The 24394-nt window shown below is 41.9% G+C and overlaps 1 protein-coding gene across 2 annotated transcripts in view; it reads right to left on the bottom strand.

The window, feature by feature from the left end:
- The window catches only part of ttyh3a (tweety family member 3a), an 84592-nt gene that overhangs the window by 15661 nt on the left and 44537 nt on the right, over positions 1-24394 (bottom strand). The window contains exons 9-15 of one of the 2 annotated variants that reach the window (XM_061905265.1): positions 23817-23872; positions 16879-16971; positions 16382-16474; positions 15490-15626; positions 7456-7629; positions 1456-1531; positions 962-1066 (exon numbers count right to left, since the gene is read on the bottom strand). In XM_061905265.1, the coding sequence (XP_061761249.1) occupies positions 986-1066; positions 1456-1531; positions 7456-7629; positions 15490-15626; positions 16382-16474; positions 16879-16971; positions 23817-23872 (710 nt within the window). In that variant the 3' untranslated portion in view covers positions 962-985. The remainder of the gene's footprint in view (positions 1-961; positions 1067-1455; positions 1532-7455; positions 7630-15489; positions 15627-16381; positions 16475-16878; positions 16972-23816; positions 23873-24394) is intronic. The other variant, XM_061905264.1, reaches the window with a different exon arrangement.

Raw genomic sequence — 24394 nt, forward strand, 5'->3', positions numbered from 1 at the left:
GCTGCTCACTCTTGCTGCTTGTTGTCACTTCTTCCGCAGCCGAGTAGTCGCAAGAAGGATCACTAGCGCCCTCTACCACCAGGAGGCGGGAGTCACTTAATGACTCATATTTGACACACGCAGCTACGGTATATTAATAAAACATAGCTGCTTACTGTTCTTTTTAGCATATTCAAAATCTTGGACCTGGAATCCTACTGAATAGCTCTTAATCTTCTTCCCTTTAAGCGATTTCAACCATCCATCCATCCATCCATTTCCTACCGCTTATTCCCTTTCGGGGTCGCAGGGGGCGCTGGCGCCTATCTCAGCTACAATCGGGCGGAAGGCGGGGTACAGCCTGGACAAGTCGATTTCAAATTATTGAAATCAGCTTCCTCCATTTTGAAAATGATGACAGGTGAAGAAGTGTCACTCGTGACGTGACGAGTTTGACCCGGTGGAAATTCTAGGCATATGCAAATTATTTGGCGAAACGAGTTTGACCCGGCGGAAATTCTAGACATGCGCTAATAAAAATAATAATTTGCGAAACGAGTTTGACCCGGCGTTAATGCTGAGCCGGCGGTAATGCTAAGCATGCGCTAATTATTTTGCGAAACGAGTTTGACCCGGCAGTAATTCTAGGCAGGCGCATACTATATACCCGGCGGAAATTCAAGGAAATACGGTATATGTTTTTGCAGCTTGCTGTAACTTGTTATTGATGACTCCATTTTGAATGTGGCTCCCGTATGTGTACATAATTCAACATAGCGTCATTGAATCCAAAGAATGTGAGGGGCTGCAAAAGGGTGGAATGCAGCCCATTGGGCTGCAGGCAACAAACAGGTGGGACACTGAGCAAGAATCGAGAGGGTAAGTTGAGCCGGGTATTGGGAGGTTGCACTTGAAGGGAAGCGGGTCTTGGGGTTTACAGGCCAACAGGTGGGGAACAGGGGGAGGGCGGTTAGTGTTGTACCTGTTAGCATAGCAGACCAGAAGGTTACCAAAACGACCTCGAGCTGTCCGAAGGCTTTAACTGCCAGCTGTGGCCACTGTTAGTGTGGGCGGGAGTCAAATACAACTGGATGGATTGGCAAAGGGGGTCGAAGTGGGAGAGAGAAAAAAAAAGACGACAAGAGAGTAGAGAAGAAATGTGAAGCAGCAGTGTCCAGGTCAGACACACGAGGTAATGAGGAGAGAGAGGGTGTGGGGGTTTAGACTGGAGAAAGGGGGTGGTGTTAGCTGTGGGATAGCTGGTGACCACTATGAAACTGTCAGCTTTTTTAAAATGACTTAAGTAATAATACCAGCCAGAGAGGGCGCTCATGTTACTACAGGATTCTTGGTGGATCTTCCCGTTTCAGGGTTATAGCGCCATGTTTTCAACGAGCGATAAATATACTAAAATAATCTGTTGTGGTGATTTGGGTTTAGCTGTAGGTTCCAGGGCATTTGTCGCTTTGAACTCACCGAGGGGGGAGGAGACTCTCGTCCGATCAGAGGAGTGTTCTCACAGCGGGAGTTGGGGAAGTTGGCGTTCTGCGCCCTGCAAAAGGGAAAAGAAGGATCGATATCAAACAATGAAATGAGACGTTTGCAGTGCTTGAATATGGAAATGATGGCGGTAGTGGTTGCGGAGTTAAAAACTCTGAAGTGTCAGAACAAGAAAGTTTGATCACATTACGCCTGTACTGGCTCACCTGCACTGGCTTCCTGTGCACTTAAGATGTGACTTTAAGGTTTTACTACTTACGTATAAAATACTACACGGTCTAGCTCCAGCCTATCTTGCCGATTGTATTGTACCGTATGTCCCGGCAAGAAATCTGCGTTCAAAAGACTCCGGCTTATTAGTGATTCCCAAAGCCCAAAAAAAGTCTGCGGGCTATAGAGCGTTTTCCGTTCGGGCTCCAGTACTCTGGAATGCCCTCCCGGTAACAGTTCGAGATGCTACCTCAGTAGAAGCATTTAAGTCTCACCTTAAAACTCATCTGTATACTCTAGCCTTTAAATAGACCTCCTTTTTAGACCAGTTGATCTGCTGCTTCTTTTCTTTCTCCTATGTCCCCCCCTCCCTTGCGGAGGGGGTCCGGTCCGATGACCATGGATGAAGTACTGGCTGTCCAGAGTCGAGACCCAGGATGGACCGCTCGTCGGGACCCAGGATGGACCGCTCGCGTCTATCGGTTGGGGACGTCTCTACGCTGCTGATCCGCTAGAGATGGTTTCCTGTGGACGGGACTCTCGCTGCTGTCTTGGATCCGCTTTGAACTGAACTCTCGCGGCTGTGTTGGAGCCACTATGGATTGAACTTTCACAGTATCATGTTAGACCCGCTCGACATCCATTGCTTTCGGTCCCCTAGAGAGGGGGGGTTGCCCACATCTGAGGTCCTCTCCAAGGTTTCTCATAGTCAGCATTGTCACTGGCGTCCCACTGGACGTGAATTCTCCCTGCCCACTGGGTGTGAGTTTTCCTTGCCCTTTTGTGGGTTCTTCCGAGGATGTTGTAGTCGTAATGATTTGTGCAGTCCTTTGAGACATTTGTGATTTGGGGCTATATAAATAAACATTGATTGATTGAGTATGAAAGGCAGCTGAAAAGGAAGGAGGTTCAGTCAGACTCATTCACCACACTGCAAAAACTGAACTCTAAGTAAGATTAGATAGCTCTGATATTTGCTTATTTTCTGTCTGAAAAGATCATTCTTCTCACTAAGCAGATCTTATCAATCAATCAATCAATCAATGTTTACTTAAAAGTGGACGAAAGCAATGGATGTCGAGCGGGTCGACATTCATTGCTTTCGTCCACTCCAAGGTTCTCATAGTCATCATTGTCACCGACGTCCCACTGGGTGTGAGTTTTTCCTTGCCCTTATGTGGGCCTACCGAGGATGTCGTGGTGGTTTGTGCAGCCCTTTGAGACACTAGTGATTTAGGGCTATATAAGTAAACATTGATTGATTGATGATTTGCCTAAATGGCTAATAGACCCTGAGAGTAACAAGCGGTTGCCTTTTGCCTTTCCATTACAACAATTAATCAGTTTTTAGTATAAGTTTGCTGGTTTTAAGAAATGTAATGCCGAGCGCATATTATTATGTCAAAATAATGGCACTAGCATTTACTAAATTTAAGAATATTTTTCAACATGTTGAGCAAAAAGGTCTCATATTTGTTTTTTCTATCAAGAAAAGTACAGTTGTTATTAGTAAGAATATACTTATTTTAAGGTATTTTGGGGTTCATTGAGGTTAGCTAATTTTATTTGTTTTGGAGAGTCTTGACAAGACAAATTGTCTTGTTCATCCATCCATCCATCCATTTTCTACCGCTTATTCCCTTTCGGGGTCGCGGGGGGCGCTGGCGCCTATCTCAGCTACAATCGGGCGGAAGGCGGGGTACACCCTGGACAAGTCGCCACCTCATCGCAGGGCCAACACAGATAGACAGACAACATTCACACTCACATTCTTGTTCAATTGGCAGAAAATTTTGCTTAGTTCAAGTAAAATACCCCTCATTTTTGTATTTTTTCCCCTTGTTTTTGAACACACTTTTTGCAGTGCAAACAAGCTACATGGAAGGAAGAACAGCAAGCAGCCACAACCGCAAGATCCACTCAACAAGTTTCTCCAAACACACCACTGGTCGGTGAATATGCTTCATTTGATGAGGATCGAAATGCTTTGTTTGATATGCTCAACTTGAACCTGCAAGCTCGCTAATTTGCTGACTGGACTATCCTGATTTGTTGGGTTTAAACTGCTGGGTTCAAGTTGAATTACTGCATTACACTGCATACTTTGATCAGTTTAAAGCACGTGTAAACAATTTTTTCTCTAAGGTTATCCATCCATCTTCTTCCGCTTATCCGAGGTCGGGTCGCGGGGGCAACAGCCTAAGCAGGAAAACCCAGACTTCCCTCTCCCCAGCCACTTCGTCTAGCTCTTCCCGGGGGATCCCGAGGCGTTCCCAGGCCAGCCGGGAGACATAGTCTTCCCAACGTGTCCTGGGTCTTCCCCGTGGCCTCCTACCGGTTGGACGTGCCCTAAACACCTCCCTAGGGAGGCGTTCGGGTGGCATCCTGACCAGATGCCCGAACCACCTCATCTGGCTCCTCTCGATGTGAAGGAGCAGCGGCTTTACTTTGAGTCCCTCCCGCCAAGGCTGTCCTTTGTCACCGATTCTGTTCATAACTTTTATGGACAGAATTTCTAGGCGCAGTCAAGGCGTTGAGGGGTTCCGGTTTGGTGACCGCAGGATTAGGTCTCTGCTTTTTGCAGATGATGTGGTCCTGATGGCTTCATCTGACCGGGATCTTCAGCTCTCGCTGGATCGGTTCGCAGCAGAGTGTGAAGCGACCGGAATGAGAATCAGCACCTCCAAGTCCGAGTCCATGGTTCTTGCCCGGAAAAGGGTGGCATGCCATCTCCGGGTTGGGGAGGAAACCCTGCCTCTAAGGTTATATTTTTCTATTTTGTTTCTATTTATACCTTCATTATTTACTTTTTATTTATTAAATTCGATCTCAATTCTGTACACTGCGGCTGGAATTTTAACTTTCCTTTGAGATTCTCATTCATGTACACATTTTCTCCCTTCAGCTTCTTTAACGAGTTTCAGAAGACTGGAGGACTGGTGTGGTTTCTTCCAATCGGTGGGATGCATGTTTCGATGGTATTAATGTCCATTTAAATTTCCTTTCAATGCAGAAAGATGACCACTTGCTGTTCTGCTGAAGCAACACATATTTCATCTGGTTCTCCATTATTCACAGCTTTCACGTAGGATGTTGGTTTAATTCGATGATATCATTCATTCGTTTATCCAGATATTCCTCAACATGTTGTCTCGTTTCACTGCAATAACTTCTTGAAGAATCCTCATTTCTTGTCGCATTTCCTGAAAGTCCTTTCTTATGTTGTTATTCTGACTTTGAAGACTTTCTATATATTCCTGCACACTTCTCCCATCTTCTTTGTATTCTGTTTTTGCTTTTCTCTTATCTTTAAGCTCTCTTGTTACTCTTTCTAGGTCTGCTTTGTAATCTTCTTTAAGTGCTCTTATAGGGTTCGTTTAAGTTACTCTTTCTAGGTCTGCTTTGTAATCTTCTTCAAGCGCTCTTATAGGGTTAGGTCTGGAGTGTCTAATTAAATCAGGGGTGTCAACCTCAAATACAGAGTGGGCCAAAATTTAAAACTGAACTGGGCCAAAGTTGCACAAATTAATCTTTAATAGGGACGCAAATGAGTTTTGCATTGAATATTGAGCAAGCAAGGCTTGTATAACTTTATAGTGACATGCAAAATCCAGTTTCAAATAATAATAATACAAAAATATCAATGGCATATCAAATACCATTTTAATAAAAATGGAATGCCTCTTTTCTATTTGCAGCGTTCTGAGGTAAACAAAAAAAAAAAAATACTGCTCAGTTTGCTACACTAATTTGCTATAACACATAACTTAATAGTGCAAAATCAACTTTAAAAAAAAATCATCAATGGTATATTAAATACAATTTGTTCTCCCGAAATGTGTTTGTCATTCTTGTTTGGTGTGGGTACACAGTGTGGCACATATTTGTAACAGTCTTAAAGTTGTTTTTATACGGCCAGCCTCAGTGTGACCTGTATGGCTGTTGACCAAGTATGCGTTGCATTCACTTGTGTGTGTGTGTGTGTGTGTGTGTGTAAAAGCCGCAAATATTAATGTGTCTGGGTTCGGCACGCTGTTTGTACGGAGGAAAAGCAGACGTGATGAGAGGTTGTAGGGAACGCTAATATTGTTGTCCGGGTGGAATTTGGTAGAAATTCGAGAGAATGGTTGATTTTCTGGAGAGGCACTGAACTTTGGGAGTCTCCCAGGAAAACTGGGAGGGTTGGCAAGTATGAGTATTAGCGGTGAATGCAGTGTTACAGCGGCACCGTCGCTGTATGATATCGGCGGGCCAGCTCTAATGTTACATTGATATTGCCTCAAGGGCCAAATAAAATTACACGGCGGGCCAAATTTGGCCCGCGGGCCAGAGTTTGACACCCATGAATTAAATAGTTGTGGTGGGGCCATTGTCACAATGCCAACTGTTTTGATTTACCGTATATATTTAAACAGATTCTGGTCCTTGTAAAATACTAAAATATAAACGCACAAGCCAGGGATCCTCTACTTCAGTGGTTCTCAACCTTTTTTTCAGTGATGTACCCCCTGTGAACATTTTTTTAATTCAAGTACCCCCTAATCAGAGCAAAGCATTTTTGGTAGGAAAAAAAAGAGATAAAGAAGTAAAATACAGCACTATGTCATCTGTTTCTGATTTATTAAATTGTATAACAGTGCAAAATATTGCTCATTTGTAGTGGTCTTTCTTGAACTATTTGGGAAAAAAAGATATAAAAATAACTAAAAACTTGTTGAAAAATAAACATGTGATTCAATTATAAATAACGACTTCGACTTGTCCAGGGTGTACCCCGCCTTCCGCCCGATTGTAGCTGAGATAGGCGCCAGTGCCCCCCGCGACCCCAAAAGGGAATAAGCGGTAGAAAAATGGATGGATGGATGGACTTCTACACAGAATTAATCATCAACTTAAAGTGCCCTCTTTGGGAATTGTAATAGAGATCCATCTGGATTCATCAACTTAATTCTAAACATTTCTTCACAAAATAAGAAATCTTTAACATCAATATTTATGGAACATGTCCACAAAAAAAATCTAGCTGTCAACACTAAATATTGCATTGTTGTGTTTCTTTTCACAGTTTATGAACTTACATTCATATTTTGTTGAAGTAAATGATAAATGGGTTGTACTTGTATAGCGCTTTTCTACCTTCAAGGTACTCAAAGCGCTTTGACACTACTTCCACACTTACCCATTCACACACTGATGGAGGGAGCTGCCATGCAAGGCGCTAACCAGCACCCATCAGGAGCAAGGGTGAAGTGTCTTGCTCAGGACACAACGGACGTGACGAGGTTGGTACTCGGTGGGGATTGAACCAGGGACCCTCGGGTTGCGCACGGCCACTCTCCCACTGCGCCACGCCGTCCCTTATTCAATACATATATGTATAAAGGATTTTTGAATTGTTGCTTTTTTTTTTTAGAATACTTTTTAAAAATCTCACGTACCCATTGGCATACCTTCAAGTACCCCCAGGGGTACGCATACCCCCATTGGAGAAACTCTGCTCTACATGACAAAAAGGCTCTGTTGGTTTTAAATCAGAAATCCTCGAAATGTATTGAAAGGACGTCCTGCAAAAAAGGCTAATCAAACATCCTCCATTTGACGCGAGCACTCTAGTGGGTTTTAAGCACCTACTGCAAAAAAGACTAGTCAAACATCCCCCTCTCTATGTGACAGACTGTATATTCCGCTGTTTATTTGTCACTTTGGGGTTTCACATGCATCACAGCTGGAGAGAGACGGTGTAGTTGACAAAGGGGAGTGTCTTACATGTACTCGGTGACGGGGGCGTTGCTGACGGTGTGTGCGGTGGCCGGGATGGACGCCTCGCTGCCGTAGCTGCTGCCGCAACTGTACAGGCTCGGCATGTGCACGCGGTACAGGTTGTCGTGGTTTTGCCTCCCGCCGCGACCCAGGGAGCCGTCATCGCTCTCCTCCTCAGCCCTGCAAAAAAAAAAAAAAAGCACAGGCAATGTGAGCCACCAGAGGGAGCCCCGTCCCTGTCTTTTTTTTTTTTCAAATTGACAGGAATATGGAAGCCGTGCCTTGTTGTCACGTTTGCCGATTCATTAGCGCCTGTAGGGTAAAGAAATAAAAGACACACAAAACTAATTATGTGCATCGCATCAGCTTTGCAGGGAGAACTGAGCAGAACAGTGTCGAACACAGGGATGTCCAAAGTGTGGCCCGCAAGGAATTTTTTAAAGGCCCCACAGCACATTCTAAAAAATACGATTAAAAAAATACAACACATAAAAAGTGGTATAAAAGAGCAAAGAGGTGAAATTTAACAAGAAAATGTTGCAATGTTGACTCTAATAACACAAAGTTACCATGCAGCCGGTTTCTTTCTTTAAAAAAAAAATTGTGAATAAAAATCAATGTCATTGTGAATTATGACCTATTCAGGACTCCAATTACGTCACATTAAATATTCCACTTTGAGGTACTTTTGGTGTAAAATGTTGCATATTTAGTGTTTGCCACATGTTTTTGTTTTTGAAACGAACAAACAAAAAACGTAAACAACAATAAAACTTAAAACTATTCAGGGCTCCAATTACATCACATTAAATATTCCACTTTGAGGTATTTTTGGTGTAAAATGTTGCACATTTAGTGTTTGCCACATGTTTTTGTTTTTGAAACGAACAAACAAAAAACATAAACAACAATAATACTTATGACTGACGGATGGATCTGAAGTTGATCTTGAGATTATTGTGTTAAAAATAAAACAAAAAAATTATAATTTATTTTTGGATCCCCAATCATTTTTGTGTGATTTTTTTTTTTTAAGTGTCATTGCTCCAAAAATAATAATGAATTAAAATCAATGTTGTTATGACTTATTGACCTTTTTAAAGCTACACTTATTATATAATCTAAACTATTCCACTTTAAAATGTTATTGGGTAAAAATATTGCATATTTTGGGGTTTTTTCTATAAAAAAATGGTTTTCTTTGACAAAAACTGCAAACAACTTAATTTTTTTTCAATGTTATATTGAACGATAGACCTAATGTTGATCTAGAGATTCAAGCCTATAATAATAATAATATTAATACTAAATAATGACACACTTTTTATATATTTTTGACCAAAACCCTGAGTGGAGGCCTAAATGTGTATTTTTTATAATACATTGTATTGGTTTTTAAAATAAAAATATCAAAATGGCCCCAGCTTGCTTCAATTTTTCAGTGGAAAAAGTTTGGACACCCCTGCTCTAACAGGAAGCTCCAGCTGTGATGGAGCAGATGAACACGCTACCTTCATTAGCTTGAGGGATCCCTTAATTAAGTGTGAGACTTTCCTGTGAGAAGAATGCAAAAAAATCTGCCAGAGCAAACACATCTGAGTAAATCCGCCTTCCCGATGTGGGAGATGACTTCAACTCTGGCAGTGGCTGTGACAGATTCAGGCCGACTCTTCACAATTTAGCGTGGGGGGAGGAAATGAGTACTACTTGAGGACGCAGCTGGTGTAGTCCGGAAGTGAATGTTTGCCGAGTAATTTGTGCTCAACACACACACACAAAAAACAACACTTACTGGTTTCATGTCCAAACGAGACCTTGCAGTACATGTTTTGAAGCCATGATTAATTTATGTGTTTGTCCTCATAAATCATTCCTAGTTGTGCACGCACACACACGCATGTGCCAATAAAAGCTTTAAAGGGGAACTGCACTTTTTGGGGGGGGGGATTTTGCCAATATTTGACATTATCATTGTGAAGGACATGACGACAGATGTATTTTTTTCAATGCACTCTAACTTGTAAATATACGGAATCCATCCTATTTGGGTCCCATATCAAACTTAAGAAGGTCAGTGACTTCACTATAAAAGTGGGTGACATTGTTATCACCAGGAAGGATGAGATCACCTACCTTGGTTCCATTCTAGAGGCTAATCTTTCCTGTGATAAAATGGCAACCAAGGTGATCAAAAAGGTCAACCAAAGAACGAGATTCCTCTACAGAATCTCCTCTCTGGTTAACAAAAGCACCTTGAGGATTCTAGCGGGAACTCTCATTCAACCCTTCTTCGATTACGCTTGCACCTCCTGGTACCCCAGCACCTCCAAAACCCTCAAATCTAGACTCCAAACATCCCAGAATAAGCTAGTCCGGTTACTTTTAGACCTCCACCCCAGATCACACCTCAATCCAACCCACTTCTCCAAAGTGGGCTGGCTCAGGGTGGAGGACAGAGTAAAACAACTTGCACTGAGCCTGGTCTATAAAATCCGCTACACCTCCTTGATACCGAAGTACATGTCGAACTACTTCCTTAACCACCATAACCACAACACCAGGGGGAGCTCCACAAACCACGTTAAACCCAGATTCCGATCTAACAAAGGTCTTAACTAATTCTCTTTCTATGCCACATCAATGTGGAATGCACTCCCAACAGGTATAAAAGTAAGTGCATCTCTATATTCCTTCAAAAGCGCTCTAAAACAACACCTCCAGGCAACTTCAACACTTTACTAATACCCTCCTCCATTCACATCCCATCTCCCCGGATTATAAACAACTCAAATGTACTTCTAATGTATATACTTGTTCTTATGCTATGTGAACTCACTATGTTCTCTGCTGGCTGTACATATCCTACTAAATAAGACCTACACTGTTTCAATGTCCACATTTCTCTGTTGATGCAATTGTTGATGACTGAAGTTCTGATATCAACCAAAGCTCCTCATCCCACCCCCCGGATTGTAAATAATGTACATAATTCAATGTACATACTATGATGATTAACTTGTGTGATGACTGTATTATGTTGATAGTATATATTTGTACCATGAATTGATTAACGTGGACCCCGACTTAAACAAGTTGAAAAACTTATTCGGGTGTTACCATTTAGTGGTCAATTGTACGGAATATGTACTGCACTGTGCAATCTACTAATAAAAGTATCAATCAATCAATCAAAACTGTATAGGCCAAAAATTTGGACATACCTTCTGCTCATTCAACGGGTTTTCTTTATTTTCATGATTATTTGAATTGTAGCTTGTCCCTGAAAGCATCAACGCTATGAATGTACACATGTGGAGTTATGTACTTAACAAAAAAAGCTGAAATTTATTTGATAAAACCCAACACCACGAATAGACATTTGAAAGGCAATTTAAAATAAATAAAGAATAGTGAACAACAGGCTGAATAAGTGTACGTTATATGAGGCATAAATAACCAACTGAGAAGGTGCCTGCTATGTTAACCTAACATATTATGGTAAGAGTCATTCAAATAACTATAACATATAGAACATGCTATACCAGGGGTCGGGAACCTTTTTGGCGGAGAGAGCCAAAAAGCCAAATATTTTAAAATGGACTGGACTCTCACACTATTATGTTAGATCCACTATGGACTGGACTCTCACTATTATGTTAGATCCACTATGGACTGGACTCTCACTATTATGTTAGATCCACTATGGACTGGACTCTCACACTATTATGTTAGATCCACTATGGACTGGACTCTCACTATTATGTTGGATCCACTATGGACTGGACTCTCACTATTATGTTAGATCCACTATGAACTGGACTCTCACACTATTATGTTAGATCCACTATGGACTGGACTCTCTCACTATTATGTTAGATCCACTATGGACTGGACTCTCTCACTATTATGTTAGATCCACTATGGACTGGACTCTCTCACTATTATGTTAGATCCACTATGGACTGGACTCTCACACTATTATGTTAGATCCACTATGGACTGGACTCTCACTATTATGTTCGATCCACTATGGACTGGACTCTCACACTATTATGTTCGATCCACTATGTACTGGACTCTCACTATTATGTTAGAGCCACTATGGACTGGACTCTCACACTATTATGTTGAGGTTTTCCTTGCCCTGATGTGGGATCTGAACCGAGGATGTTGTTGTGGCTTGTGCAGCCCTTTGAGACACTAGTGATTTAGGGCTATATAAGTAAACATTGATTGATTGATTGATATTTCCGTAAGAGCCATATAATATTTTTTTTTACACTGAACAAAACTAAACGCGTGCATTTTTAAGTAAGACAACATTTCTAGAGTATAATAGGTCTCTTATTCTTTGTAATAACATTGTTATTCTCGAGCTAACTGTGGAGGGGCGAGGCCTGCTGGCCTGCAGCGAACTGGGGTGTGCTAGGATTGGCCTCAAAATCAGCGACAGGTGAGTAGATGGCCCACCTGGGCCTTGTTATCTAATCACCTGTCGCTCTGTTATAAGCAGCAGCCAGGAGGAGAGACGGGGTTGGGGGCTGGAGCCAGAGCGCAAGCGAAAACGAAAGAGAAAAATACAATTGCTGGAAAGCAACTGAGAGACTGGCTGAAAAATAAAACAATATTGTAACCCTGAAACAGGCTCTCATGTTGGTCCTTGGTGGTCTGACAAACCTCAGGAGGGCAAGCCCCACACTAACCAAGAATAAATAAATAACTTCTTACCATTAGCGCAAATTCTTGAACGGGTGCGGTAGAAAACAGATGGATTAAAAATGCATGAGAATGTTTTATATTTTGAACATTATTTTTAACACTGTGATTACAAGTGGAATTATTCATTACTTGTTGCTTAATATGATGTCAGCTAAGATTTATCCGAGAGCCAGATGCAGTCATCAAAAGAGCCACATCTGGCTCGCGAGCCATAGGTTCCCTACCCCTGTTCTATACCTTTACCAAACAATCTGTCACTCCTAATCGCTAAATCCCATGAAATCTTATACATCTAGTCTCTTACGTGAGTGAGATATATAATATTATTGGAAGCATTTAAGTCTCACCTTAAAACTCATCTGTATACTCTAGCCTTTAAATAGACCTCCTTTTTACACCAGTTGATCTGCCGCTTCTTTTCTTTTCTCTCCTATGTCCCCCCCTCCCTTGTGCAGGGGATCCGGTCCGATGACCATGGATGAAGTACTGGCTGTCCAGAGTCGAGACCCAGGATGGACCGCTCCTCGGGACCCAGGATGGACCGCTCGCCTGTATCGATTGGGGACATCTCTACACTGCTGATCCGCCTCCGCTTGAGATGGTCTCCTGTGGACGGGACTCTCGCTGCTGTCTTGGATCCGCTTTGGACTGAACTCTCGCGGCTGTGTTGGAGCCACTATGGATTGAACTTTCGGAGCATCATGTTGGACCCGCTCGACATCCATTGCTTTCGGTCCCCTAGAGGGGGCGGGGGGTTGCCCACATCTGAGGTCCTCTCCAAGGTTTCCCATAGTCAGCATTGTCACTGGCGTCCCACTGGATGTGAGTTCTCCCTGCCCACTGGGTGTGAGTTTTCCTTGCCCTTTTGTGGGTTCTTCCGAGGATGTCGTAGTCGTAATGATTTGTGCAGTCCTTTGAGACATTTGTGATTTGGGGCTATATAAATAAACATTGATTGATTGATTGATTGATATTTTACAGTAATATGTTAATAATTTCACACATCAGTCACTCCTGAGTATAAGTCGTACCCCCGGCCAAACAAACTATGAAATAAAATGCGATTTATAATCCGAAAAATACGGTATATACTCACAGCATGTGTATAAAACCTTTATGGAGGGGTTTTAATGTTTTTTTAAGGGCTTTATAGGCAGAATAGAGTGATTCTCATAGGCTGTATTGTAAGCTGACTTTCAATGACATTTATTTACTATTTAGAATGCACTAAAAAAGTAAAAACGTGTGATTCTCTTTACATATAAGGATTGTGAAAATTAGGCAAAATCCCCCCAAAAGGCAGGTCCCCTTCAAAAAGCCTCTACAGCAGGTGTGTCGAACTCAAATACAGAGTGGGCCAAATTTTAAAACTGAAGAAAGCCGCGGGCCAAGGTAGAGCAAATTAACCTTTTAATAGGGACCCAAACAAGTTTTGCATTGAATATCAAACAAGCGAGGCTTATGTAGCTTTATAGTCACATACAAAATCGAGTTTCAAATTATAATAATGAGTAAAAAATATCAATGGCATATCAAATAAAATGTAAATAAAAATGGTAGCGTCCCGGAAGAGTTAGTGCTGCAAGAGGTTCTGGGTATTTCTTCTGTTGAATTTATGTTTGCTACGGTGCGGATGTTCTCCCGAAATGTGTTTGTCATTCTTGTTTGGTGTGGCTTCGCAGTGTGGCGCATATTTGTAAAAGTGTTAAAGTTGTTTATACGGCCACCCTCAGTGTGACCCTTATGGCTGTTGATCAAGTATGCCTTGCATTCACTTGTGTGTGTTAAAGGGGAACATTATCACCAAACCTATGAAGGGTCAATATATACCTTGATGTTGCAGAAAAAAGACCATGAATTTTTTTAACCGATTTCCAAACTCTAAATGGGTGAATTTTGGCAAATTAAATGCCTTTCTGTTTATCGCTCTGGAGGCGATGACGTCAGAATGTGACGTCGCCGAGGTAACACAGCCGCCATTTTCATTTTCACATTACAAACACCGGGTCTCAGCTCTGTTATTTTCAGTTTTTTCGACTATTTTTCCGAACCTTGGAGACATCATGCCTCGTGGGTGTGTTGTCGGAGGGTGTAACAACACTAACAGGGAGGGATTCAAGTTGCACCACTGGCAAGAAATCTGCCGCCAGACCCCCATTGAATGTGCCAGAGTGTCTCCACATTTGACCGGCGATGCTAAGACAGACATGGCACAGAGATGTATGGATAACCTGCAGATGCATTTGCAACGATTAAGTCAACGAAATCACAAAGGTGAGTTTTGTTGATGTTGTTGACTTATGTGCTAATCAGACATATTTGGTAGCAGCATGACTGCCAGCTAATCGATGCTAACATGCTACGCTAATCGATGCTAACATGCTATTTACGCTAGCTGTATGTACATTTGAAACCAGATACCCACATTTAATGCGAAACAAACACTTACCAATCGACGGATTTAAGTTGCTCCAGTGTCACAAGATGCGAAAGTCCTGATCGTTTGGTCCGCACATTTTACCGGCGATGCTAATAAGGCAGCCATGCTATGGGCCACTTCATTAGGTACACCCACGCTATGGCCGAATAGCGTCAATAGCTATTCGCTCAATAACTTCAATTTCTTCTTCAATATCGTTTTCGCTATCTGCCTCCATACTCCGAGCATCTGTTTCAATACATGCGTAATCTGTTGAATCGCTTAAGCCGCTGAAATACGAGTCCGAATCCGAGCTAATGTCGCTATATCTTGCTGTGGTAACCGCCATGTTGTTTGTATTGGCAGCCCTGTATGACGTCACAGGGAAATGGATAGTGGTTTCGAAGATAGCGAAAATAAGGCACTTTAAAGCTTTATTTAGGGATATTCCGAGACCGGTAAAATTTTGAAAAAAACTTCAAAAAATACAACAAGCCACTGGTAACTGATTTTTACTATTTTTAACCCTTTTGAAATTGTCATAATGTCCCCCTTTAAAGCAGCATATATTATGCGACTGGACCGGAAAGAAAAAGCGGACGTGACGACAGGCTGTAGAAGACGCTAAAGGCACCCCCAATATTGTTGTCCGGGTGGAAATCGGGAGAAATTCGGAAGAATGGTTGCCCCGGGAGATTTTCGGGAGGTGCACTGAACTTTGGGAGTCTCCCGGGAAAATCGTGACGGTTGGCAAGTATGAGTATCAGCGGTGGATGCAGTGTTACAAAGGCATCGCCAGCTCTAATCTTAATTTGATATTACCTCAAGGGCCAAATGAAATTACACGGCGGCCGCGGGCCAGAGTTTGACACCCGTGCTCTACAGTTTCAGGGCTTACTGACCGTTTGCTGTGCCAGGTATGAGGAACGCTGCAGACGATGGAGCTGAACATGAGGGCCGTCACAAAGGAGAAGAGCACCAGGTAGATGAGGCCCTCCAGTGCGTCGTAGCACACCCCGGTCACGGCCTGGACGTAGTCCTGCAAATTGGAGAGACGGCAGGGATGAAAAGCAGACCTAATAATGACAACGCGAGAGTTTCTATTTTCACATTTCTTGGTTTTTGCGATTCTAACTAGGTCAAAGTGCTGAGCTCACAGTTGGCACACACACACACACACACACACACACACACAAGCAAGAAGCCGCATATTTTCTCTCCTACATTCAGAAAGCACTACACAAACCCCCCATCTTATATGCATGGCTTGGTAACGGGGAAAAGGCTCGAAGGAGAAGTCAAGACCGTAAGAAGGAAAAAGGGCGCACATGTGCAATTTGGATGCGACTACAGCGAGTCCTCACAGCGGACAGGAAGTCCCGTGCAGGAGTTGTTATTTATGAAGACGAGTGGAGTCAGCTGCATGGAAGAAAGGTGCCTTTTATGTAACTTTAGCGCTGCGCTGCGCTGATGTCACAACACATCAGCGCCCGCCTGGCCACCTTCTCCTTGCGAGCAGAGGAGCAAGTGAAGTGAAGTGAATTATATTTATATAGCGCTTTTCTCTAGTGACTCAAAGCGCTTTACATAGTGAAACCCAATATTTAAGTTACATTTAAACCAGTGTGGGTGGCACTGGGAGCAGGTGGGTAAAGTGTCTTGCCCAAGGACACAACGGCAGTGACTAGGCTGGCAGAAGCGGGAATCGAACCTGCAACCCTCAAGTTGCTGGCACGGCCACTCTACCAACCGAGCTATACCGCCCCACAAGGCAGAAAAGTCTCGGCGGCTCACCATGTGTAGGCTGCGGCAGTCCACCAGGGCGGTAAGCTGATGAAGGCTGATCTCAGTGGTGTTCAGTATCCCCTGAATCTCCTCCAAGCTTACCTGAAAATTAACGAGGCAGGGAAAAAGACAGACTTTACTGCATGCTACACGTACAACAAAGCTTGTAGTAAGCATTATAAATGAATAGCAATGCTACAGCAATATAGTAACAATAACAGGACGCTAGCATAGTTTTTATTTAGCAATTGTGCACCAGTGTAAAAAAAAAAGTCTGCCTCTCACAAATGATTCCACCAGCTCAGCACATTTCTCGCTAAAAAAATCAGCTGCAGTTTGTGCCCATCAACACACAGGGGGAGGACAATAACGGAGCTCCGCATTGACTGAAAGGCTAATGCAGCTAAATGGACATAATGCCAAGGCCCCAGGTGCACTGTGCTTCGCTGCGTGTCATCATAAATTAGAACAATGGCGTATGTGAGTCTCGGCACGCTGAGATGGACCTGAGTCTGTTTGTATTCCCCGGTGGCGGATCGCAGAAGCTCCAGCACGTCGTCCTGCATCTCAACGAGCGCTTTGTGGCTCCCAGAAAGCTTCTGCAAAAGAGAGCATTAGGACTTAACAGTCAAGGTTTTGATTCACGCTCACGTGAAAGCATGCTGTCAGTTTATAGACCGACGATGCACACTGTAGGCACTACGGAATATTTTTAACGATAGATGCCTGCAAGCACTCAGAGGCTGTGACTTATTCATGCAGTCAAACTACCGTATTTTTCGGATTATAAATCGCTCCGGAGTATACGTCGCACCGGCCAAAAATGCATAATAAAGAAGGGAAAAAACATATATATGTCGCATTGGAGTATAAGTGGCATTTTTGGGGGAAATGTATTTGATAAAAATCCAACACCAAAAATAGACATTTGAAAGGCAATTTAAAATAAATAAAGAATAGTTGACAACAGGCTGAATAAGTGTACGTTATATGAGGCATAAATAACCAACTGATTCCATATTATGGTAAGAATCATATAACATATAGAACATGCTATACGTTTACCAAACTGTCACTACTAATCGATAAATCCCATGAAATCTTATACGTCTAGTCTCTTACGTGAATGAGCTAAATAATATTATTTGATATTTTACGGTAATGTGTTAATAATTTCACACACAAGTCGCTGCTGAGTATAAATCGCACCCCCTGGCCAAACTATGAAAAAAACTGCGACTTATAGTCGGAAAAATACGGTAGTTTGCTCGTTGATGATTTTGTTTGGTTTCATATTGTGTAGTTATATTTATATGGTAATTATTATTCTGGGAGTGGAAATTGTTTGCCTGTTTTCTTATTGATGCTTTTATTTTTTTCTGTATCGAGTAGTTATAATTATATCAATCAATCAATCAATCAATGTTTACTTATATAGCCCTAAATCACTAGTGTCTCAAAGGGCTGCACAAACCACTACGACATCCTCGGTAGGCCCACATAAGGGCAAGGAAAACTCACACCCAGTGGGACATCGGTGACAATAATGACTATGAGAACATGATACTGTGATACTGATGACTATGAGAACATATGAGAACATGATACTGTGAAAGATCAATCCATAATGGATCCAACACAGTCGCGAGAGTCCAGTCCAAAGCGGATCCAACACAGCAGGGAGAGTCCCGTTCACAGCGGAGCCAGTAGGAAACCATCCCAAGCGGTGGCTGATCAGCAGCGCAGAGATGTCCCCAGCCGATACACAGGCGAGTAGTACATGGCCACCGGATCGGACCGGACTCCCTTCACAAAGGAGAGTGGGACATAGAAGAAAAAGAAGAGAAACGGCAGATCAACTGGTCTAAAAGGGAGTCTATTTAAAGGCTAGAGTATACAAATGAGTTTTAAGGTGAGACTTAAATGCTTCTACTGAGGTGGCCTCTCAAACTGTTACCGGGAGGGCATTCCAGAGTACTGGAGCCCGAAATGAAAAAGCTCTACAGCCCGCAGACTTTTTTTGGCTTTGGGGATCACTAATAAGCCGGAGTCCTTTGAACGCAGATTTCTTGCCGGGACATATGGTACAATACAATCGGCAAGATAGGATGGAGCTAGACCGTGTAGTATTTTATACGTAAGTAGTAAAACCTTAAAGTCACATCTTAAGTGCACAGGAAGCCAGTGCAGGTGAGCCAGTATAGGCGTAATGTGATCAAACTTTCTTGTTCTTGTCAAAAGTCTAGCAGCCGCATTTTGTACCAACTGTAATCTTTTAATGCTAGACATGGGGAGACCCGAAAATAATACGTTACAGTAGTCGAGGCGAGACGTAACAAACGCATGGATAATGATCTCGGTGTCTTTAGTGGACAGAATGGAGCGAATTTTAGCGATATTGCGGAGATGAAAGAAGGCCGTTTTAGTAACGCTTTTAATGTGTGCCTCAAAGGAGAGAGTTGGGTCGAAGATAATACCCAGATTCTTTACCGTGTCGCCTTGTTTAATTGTTTGGTTGTCAAATGTTAGAGTTGTATTATTAAATAGAGTTCGGTGTCTAGCAGGACCGATAATCAGCATTTCCGTTTTTGTGGCGTTGAGTTGCAAAAAGTTAGCGGACATCCATTGTTTAATTTCATTAAGACACGCCTCCAGCTGACTACAATCCGGCATGTTGGTCAGCTTTAGGGGCATGTAGAGTTGGGTGTCATCAGCATAGCAGTGAAAGCTAACACCGTATTTGCGTATGATGTCACCTAGCGGCAGCATGTAGATGCTGAAGAGTGCAGGGCCAAGGACCGAACCCTGGGGAACTCCACACGTTACCTTAACGTAGTCCGAGGTCATAATTAAGCATAATTATATGCTTTTACTTGTAATTGTATAGAGTTGTGGACCCCAGGAAGACTAGTGGGTTGTTGGGGAAAACAGCTAATGGGGATCCTTAATTAAAAAAAATAAATAAATAAAGGCAATGCCTTTAAGGCACGCCCCTGATATTGTTGTACTGGTGGAAATCGGGAGAAATTCGGGAGAATGGTTGCCCCGGGAGATTTCCGGGAGGGGCACTGAAATTCGGGAGTCTCCCGGGAAAATCGGGAAGGTTGGAAAGTATGCCCATCACTCGTGGGCATACGGACTGTTGGAACAAACCCCGTAAAATCCACCCCTAAAACATCCGGTCATACTAGCAAGCATTAGCTTATAGCTAGAAGTCCGCATACATTTTTTTTTTTCAACTATGGGAACGGAGAATGTGAGCGTGACTGAGAGTGCTCAGAAAAACAATCAAATGATATTCATTGAACTAAAGAAATAATAGGAAATTATCAAAAACGTGACAGACCTGGCAAGGCAATGGCAGTCGGTAGACTACCATTGGCGTTAGCTGTCGCGAGCTGACTAGCCCAACTTGTGACAACCCTAAGCTTAAATCTACAAGCCACGGTGAACTGGTTAAGGTGCATATAGTCCTCCACCCCAGTCTATCGGGTACCACACCTTATATAGGCGACTCCATTACGTGGAACATAAATCTTAGCAAACCAGCCATAGTTTAGTGTATTCCTGGAACCAGAGCACCTGACATTGAAGGTAGTCTCAGGGAGCTGACTCGCAACATGCCTGGTAAACACGTATGACAGGCTAATTGCGTCACTAGCTACACGAACATAGTTGTACATGTCGGCTCCAATGACTCTATGATGAGACGGTCAGAGATTACAAGGACTAACATAGCAAGGGTTGTAATCTCGCTAGAAAGATGTTCTGGCATCGAGTATTTGTCTCTGGCCACCTGCCTACGAGACGCAATGATGAGAAGTATGGCAGATAAGTCTCGCTTAACAAGTGGCTCACTAGTTTGTGTAGATATCCTGGAAGGGAAGGTGCCTGCTATGTTAACGTAACATATTGAACAATTGAAAAAAATTAAAAATTAAAAACATAAAAAGTGGTATAAAAGAGCAAACAGGTGAAATGTAACAAGAAATTGTTGCAATGCTTACTCTTATAACACAAAGCTGCCATGCAGGCTGTTTCTTTCTTTAAAAAATAATAATGAATCAAAATCAATGTCATTTTGAATTATTAACCTTTTCAAGGCTTCGATTACGTCACATTAAATATTTTACTTTGAGATATTTTTGGGGGAAAATGTTGCATATTTTGTGTTTTGCCATATAAAAAACTGAGCTGTTTTTTTAAAGAAGGGCCTAAAACACACAAACAAACATAAACAACAGTAAAACTTAAAATTGACGGATAAATGGGTTGTACTTGTATAGCGCTTTTCTACCTTCAAGGTACTCAAAGCGCTTTGACACTACTTCCACATTTACCCATTCACACACACATTCACACACTGATGGAGGGAGCTGCCATGCAAGGCGCTAACCAGCACCCATCAGGAGCAAGGGTGAAGTGTCTTGCTCAGGACACAACGGACGTGACGAGGTTGGTACTAGGTGGGATTTGAACCAGGGACCCTCGGGTTGCGCACGGCCACTCTTCCACTGCGCCACGCCGTCCCAATGTATCTGAAGTTGATCTTGAGATTATTGTGCTAAAAGTAAACAGTAAAAAAAATGTATAATTTATTTTTTTAACACTTTAATAAGTAGGACACTTTTGGATCCCCAATTATTTTAGTGTGATTTGTTTTTAAGTGTCATTGCTCAAAAAGTAATAATGAATCAAAATCCAAAATTAAGGCTCCAATTATTATTTAATCTCAAATATTCCACCTAAAAAAGTTATTGGGTGAAAATATTGCATATTTTTTGTTCTTTCCATTTTTTTTTTCTAATGTTGATCTAGAGCAGGGGTAGGGAACCTATGGCTCTAGAGCCAGATGTGGCTCTTTTGATGACTGCATCTGGCTATCAGATAAATCTTAGCCGACATTGCTTAACACAGTGGATCTCAACCTTTTTTCAGTAATGTACCCCCTGTGAATTTTTTTTTAATTCAAGTACCCCCTAATCAGAGCAAATAATTTTTGGTTGAAAAAAAGAGATAAAGAAGTCAAATACAGCACTATGTTATCAACTGGTGATTTATTACATTTTACAACAGTGCAAAATATTGCTCATTTGTAGTGGTCTTTCTTGAACTATTTGGAAAAGAAGATATTAAAATAACTAGAAACTTGTTGAAAAATAAACAAGTGATTCAATTATAAATAAAGATTTCTACACATAGAAGTAATCATCAACTTAAAGTGTCCTCTTTGGGGATTGTAATAGAGATCCATTTGGATTCATGAACTTAATTCTAAACATTTCTTCACAAAAAAGAAATCTTTAAGATCGATATTTATGGAACATGTCCACAAAAAATCTAGCCGTCAACACTGAATATTGCATTGTTGCATTTCTATTCACACTTTATGAACTTACATTCATATTTTGTTGAAGTGTTATTTAATAAATATATTTATAAAGGACTTTTAAATTGTTGCTATTTTTAGAATTTAAAAAAAAATCTCACGTACCCTTTGGCATACCTTCAAGTACCCCCAGTGGTACGCGTACCCCCATTTGAGAACCACTGGCTTAACAAGATAAGTAATGAATAATTCCCTTGGTAATCACGATGTTAAAAATAACGTTCAAAATATAAAACATTCTCATGCATTTTAATCCATCCATCCGTTTCAACCGCACCTGTTCAAAAAATAACAATGTTGTTAAAAATAATTAGAGACTTATTATACTCTAAAAAATTTGGTTTTACTTAAAAAATGCACGCATTTAGTTGTATCCAATGTTAAAAAATATGATATGGCTCTCACGGAAATACATTTTAAAATATTCGGCTTTCATGGCTCTCTCAGCCAAAAAGGTTCCCGACACCTGATCTAGAGATTTAAAACTTGCATGATAATAAAAATTATAATACTGAATAATGACACATTTTTTATATTTTTTTTTGACCAAAACCCTTTGGGGTCCCCGGGATCATAACTGAGTGGAGGCATAAATGTATATTTTTTAATCATATATTGTATTGGTTTTTAAAATAAAAATTATGAAAATGGCCCCAGCTTGCTGATTTTTCAGTGTGCGGCCCTCAGTGGAAAAAGTTTGGACACCCCTGGCTTATGGTAAGAGTCCTTCAAATAACTATAACATACAGAACATGTTATACGTTTACCAAACAATCTGTCACTCCTTATCGCTAAATCCCATGAAATCTTCTTCCTTGATGTCGCTTCTAAACAACTCTGCCAACTCCAAAGGTATGCGCCGCTTCCTCTTGTCGTTTTCTGCTGCATATTTCACTACATCCAGCTTGTCATCTGCAGTACATGATTTCCTTTTCGGTGCAATTTTTGTTCAGCCCTTCTCAGTTTTTAAAAGTTACCGCCAACGATGAAATGATCCATTTTAATAGCTACGGCAGCAGCATATAGCCTTTAGCAGTTAGCATCCCATGACCCAGAATGCACTTCTGCCATGACCCTCCCCCGTTGACGTGTGTGTCACGATTGCTGACATTTTCTTCGTCTCTTCCGCAAATGAGATGAATAATATAAGTCTCACCTTAAAACTCATTTGTATACTCTAGCCTTTAAATAGACTCCCTTTTTAGACCAGTTGATCTGCCGTTTCTTTTCTTTTTCTTCTATGTCCCACTCTCCCTTGTGGAGGGGGTCCGGTCCGATCCGGTGGCCATGTACTGCTTGCCTGTGTATCGGCTGGGGACATCTCTGCGATGCTGATCCGCCTCCGCTTGGGATGGTTTCCTGCTGGCTCCGCTGTGAACGGGACTCTCGCTGCTGTGTTGGATCCGCTTTGGACTGGACTTTCGCGACTGTGTTGGATCCATTGTGGATTGAACTTTCACAGTATCATGTTAGACCCGCTCGACATCCATTGCTTTCCTCCTCTCTAAGGTTCTCATAGTCATCATTGTCACCGACGTCCCACTGGGTCATTATTGTCACCGATGTCCCACTGGGTGTGAGTTTTCCTTGCCCTTATGTGGGCCTACCGAGGATGTCGTGGTGGTTTGTGCAGCCCTTTGAGACACTAGTGATTTAGGGCTATATAAGTAAACATTGATTGATTGATTGATAATAATTTCACACATAAGTCACTCCGGAGTATATGTCGCAGCCCCGGCCAAACTATGAAAAAAACTGCGACTTATAGTCTGAAAAATACGGTATAGATTATTTGCAAAAATAAAAAGGAAGTTCCATTTCAGTGTAATATCTTTGATCTAATAAACGCGATGCTATTAGCAGTAAGATTGTCAGCATATTCTCTAGGGCTGCAGTTGTCACTTGCTGTGCCCACAATTGTACACAATATACAAACTATTGATGCAATGTATCCACCAGGATTCGAATAACATCAGCAAACGCTGTGTTAATAGCAAACTATAAGTTTAAAGGCAAACCCTTGTGATCGTAATGTTGTATTTACAAGGAACTGACCTGCTGGAAAGGGTTGGTTTGGTCCAAACTGCAACTCAGGTAGTACTTGAGGATTTCTGGGAATTAAACAGAAGGGAACAGATTAGCATACTCTCGGAATGTAGACAAGGACTGAATGCATTTGTTAGAAATGAATGGGTTATACTTGTGTAGCGCTTTTCTACCTTCAAGGTACTCAAAGCGCTTTGAGTACCTCGAGTCACACATTAAAAGCGTTACTAAAACGGCCTTCTTTCATCTCCGTAATATCGCTAAAATTTGCTCCATTTTGTGCACTAAAGACGCCGAGTTCATTATCCATGCGTTTGTTACGCCTCGTCTCGATTACTGTAACGTATTGTTTCCGGGTCTCCCCATGTCTAGCATTAAAAGATTACAGTTGGTACAAAATGCGGCTGCTAGACTTTTGACAAGAACAAGAAAGTTTGATCATATTACGCCTGTACTGGCTCACCTGCACTGGCTTCCTGTGCACTTAAGATGTGACTTTAAGGTTTTACTACTTACGTATAAAATACTACACGGTCTAGCTCCAGCCTATCTTGCCGATTGTATTGTACCATATGTCCCGGCAAGAA

Source organism: Nerophis ophidion, linkage group LG07 (genome assembly GCF_033978795.1).
Source record: "Nerophis ophidion isolate RoL-2023_Sa linkage group LG07, RoL_Noph_v1.0, whole genome shotgun sequence".
Lineage (NCBI taxonomy): Eukaryota > Metazoa > Chordata > Actinopteri > Syngnathiformes > Syngnathidae > Nerophis > Nerophis ophidion.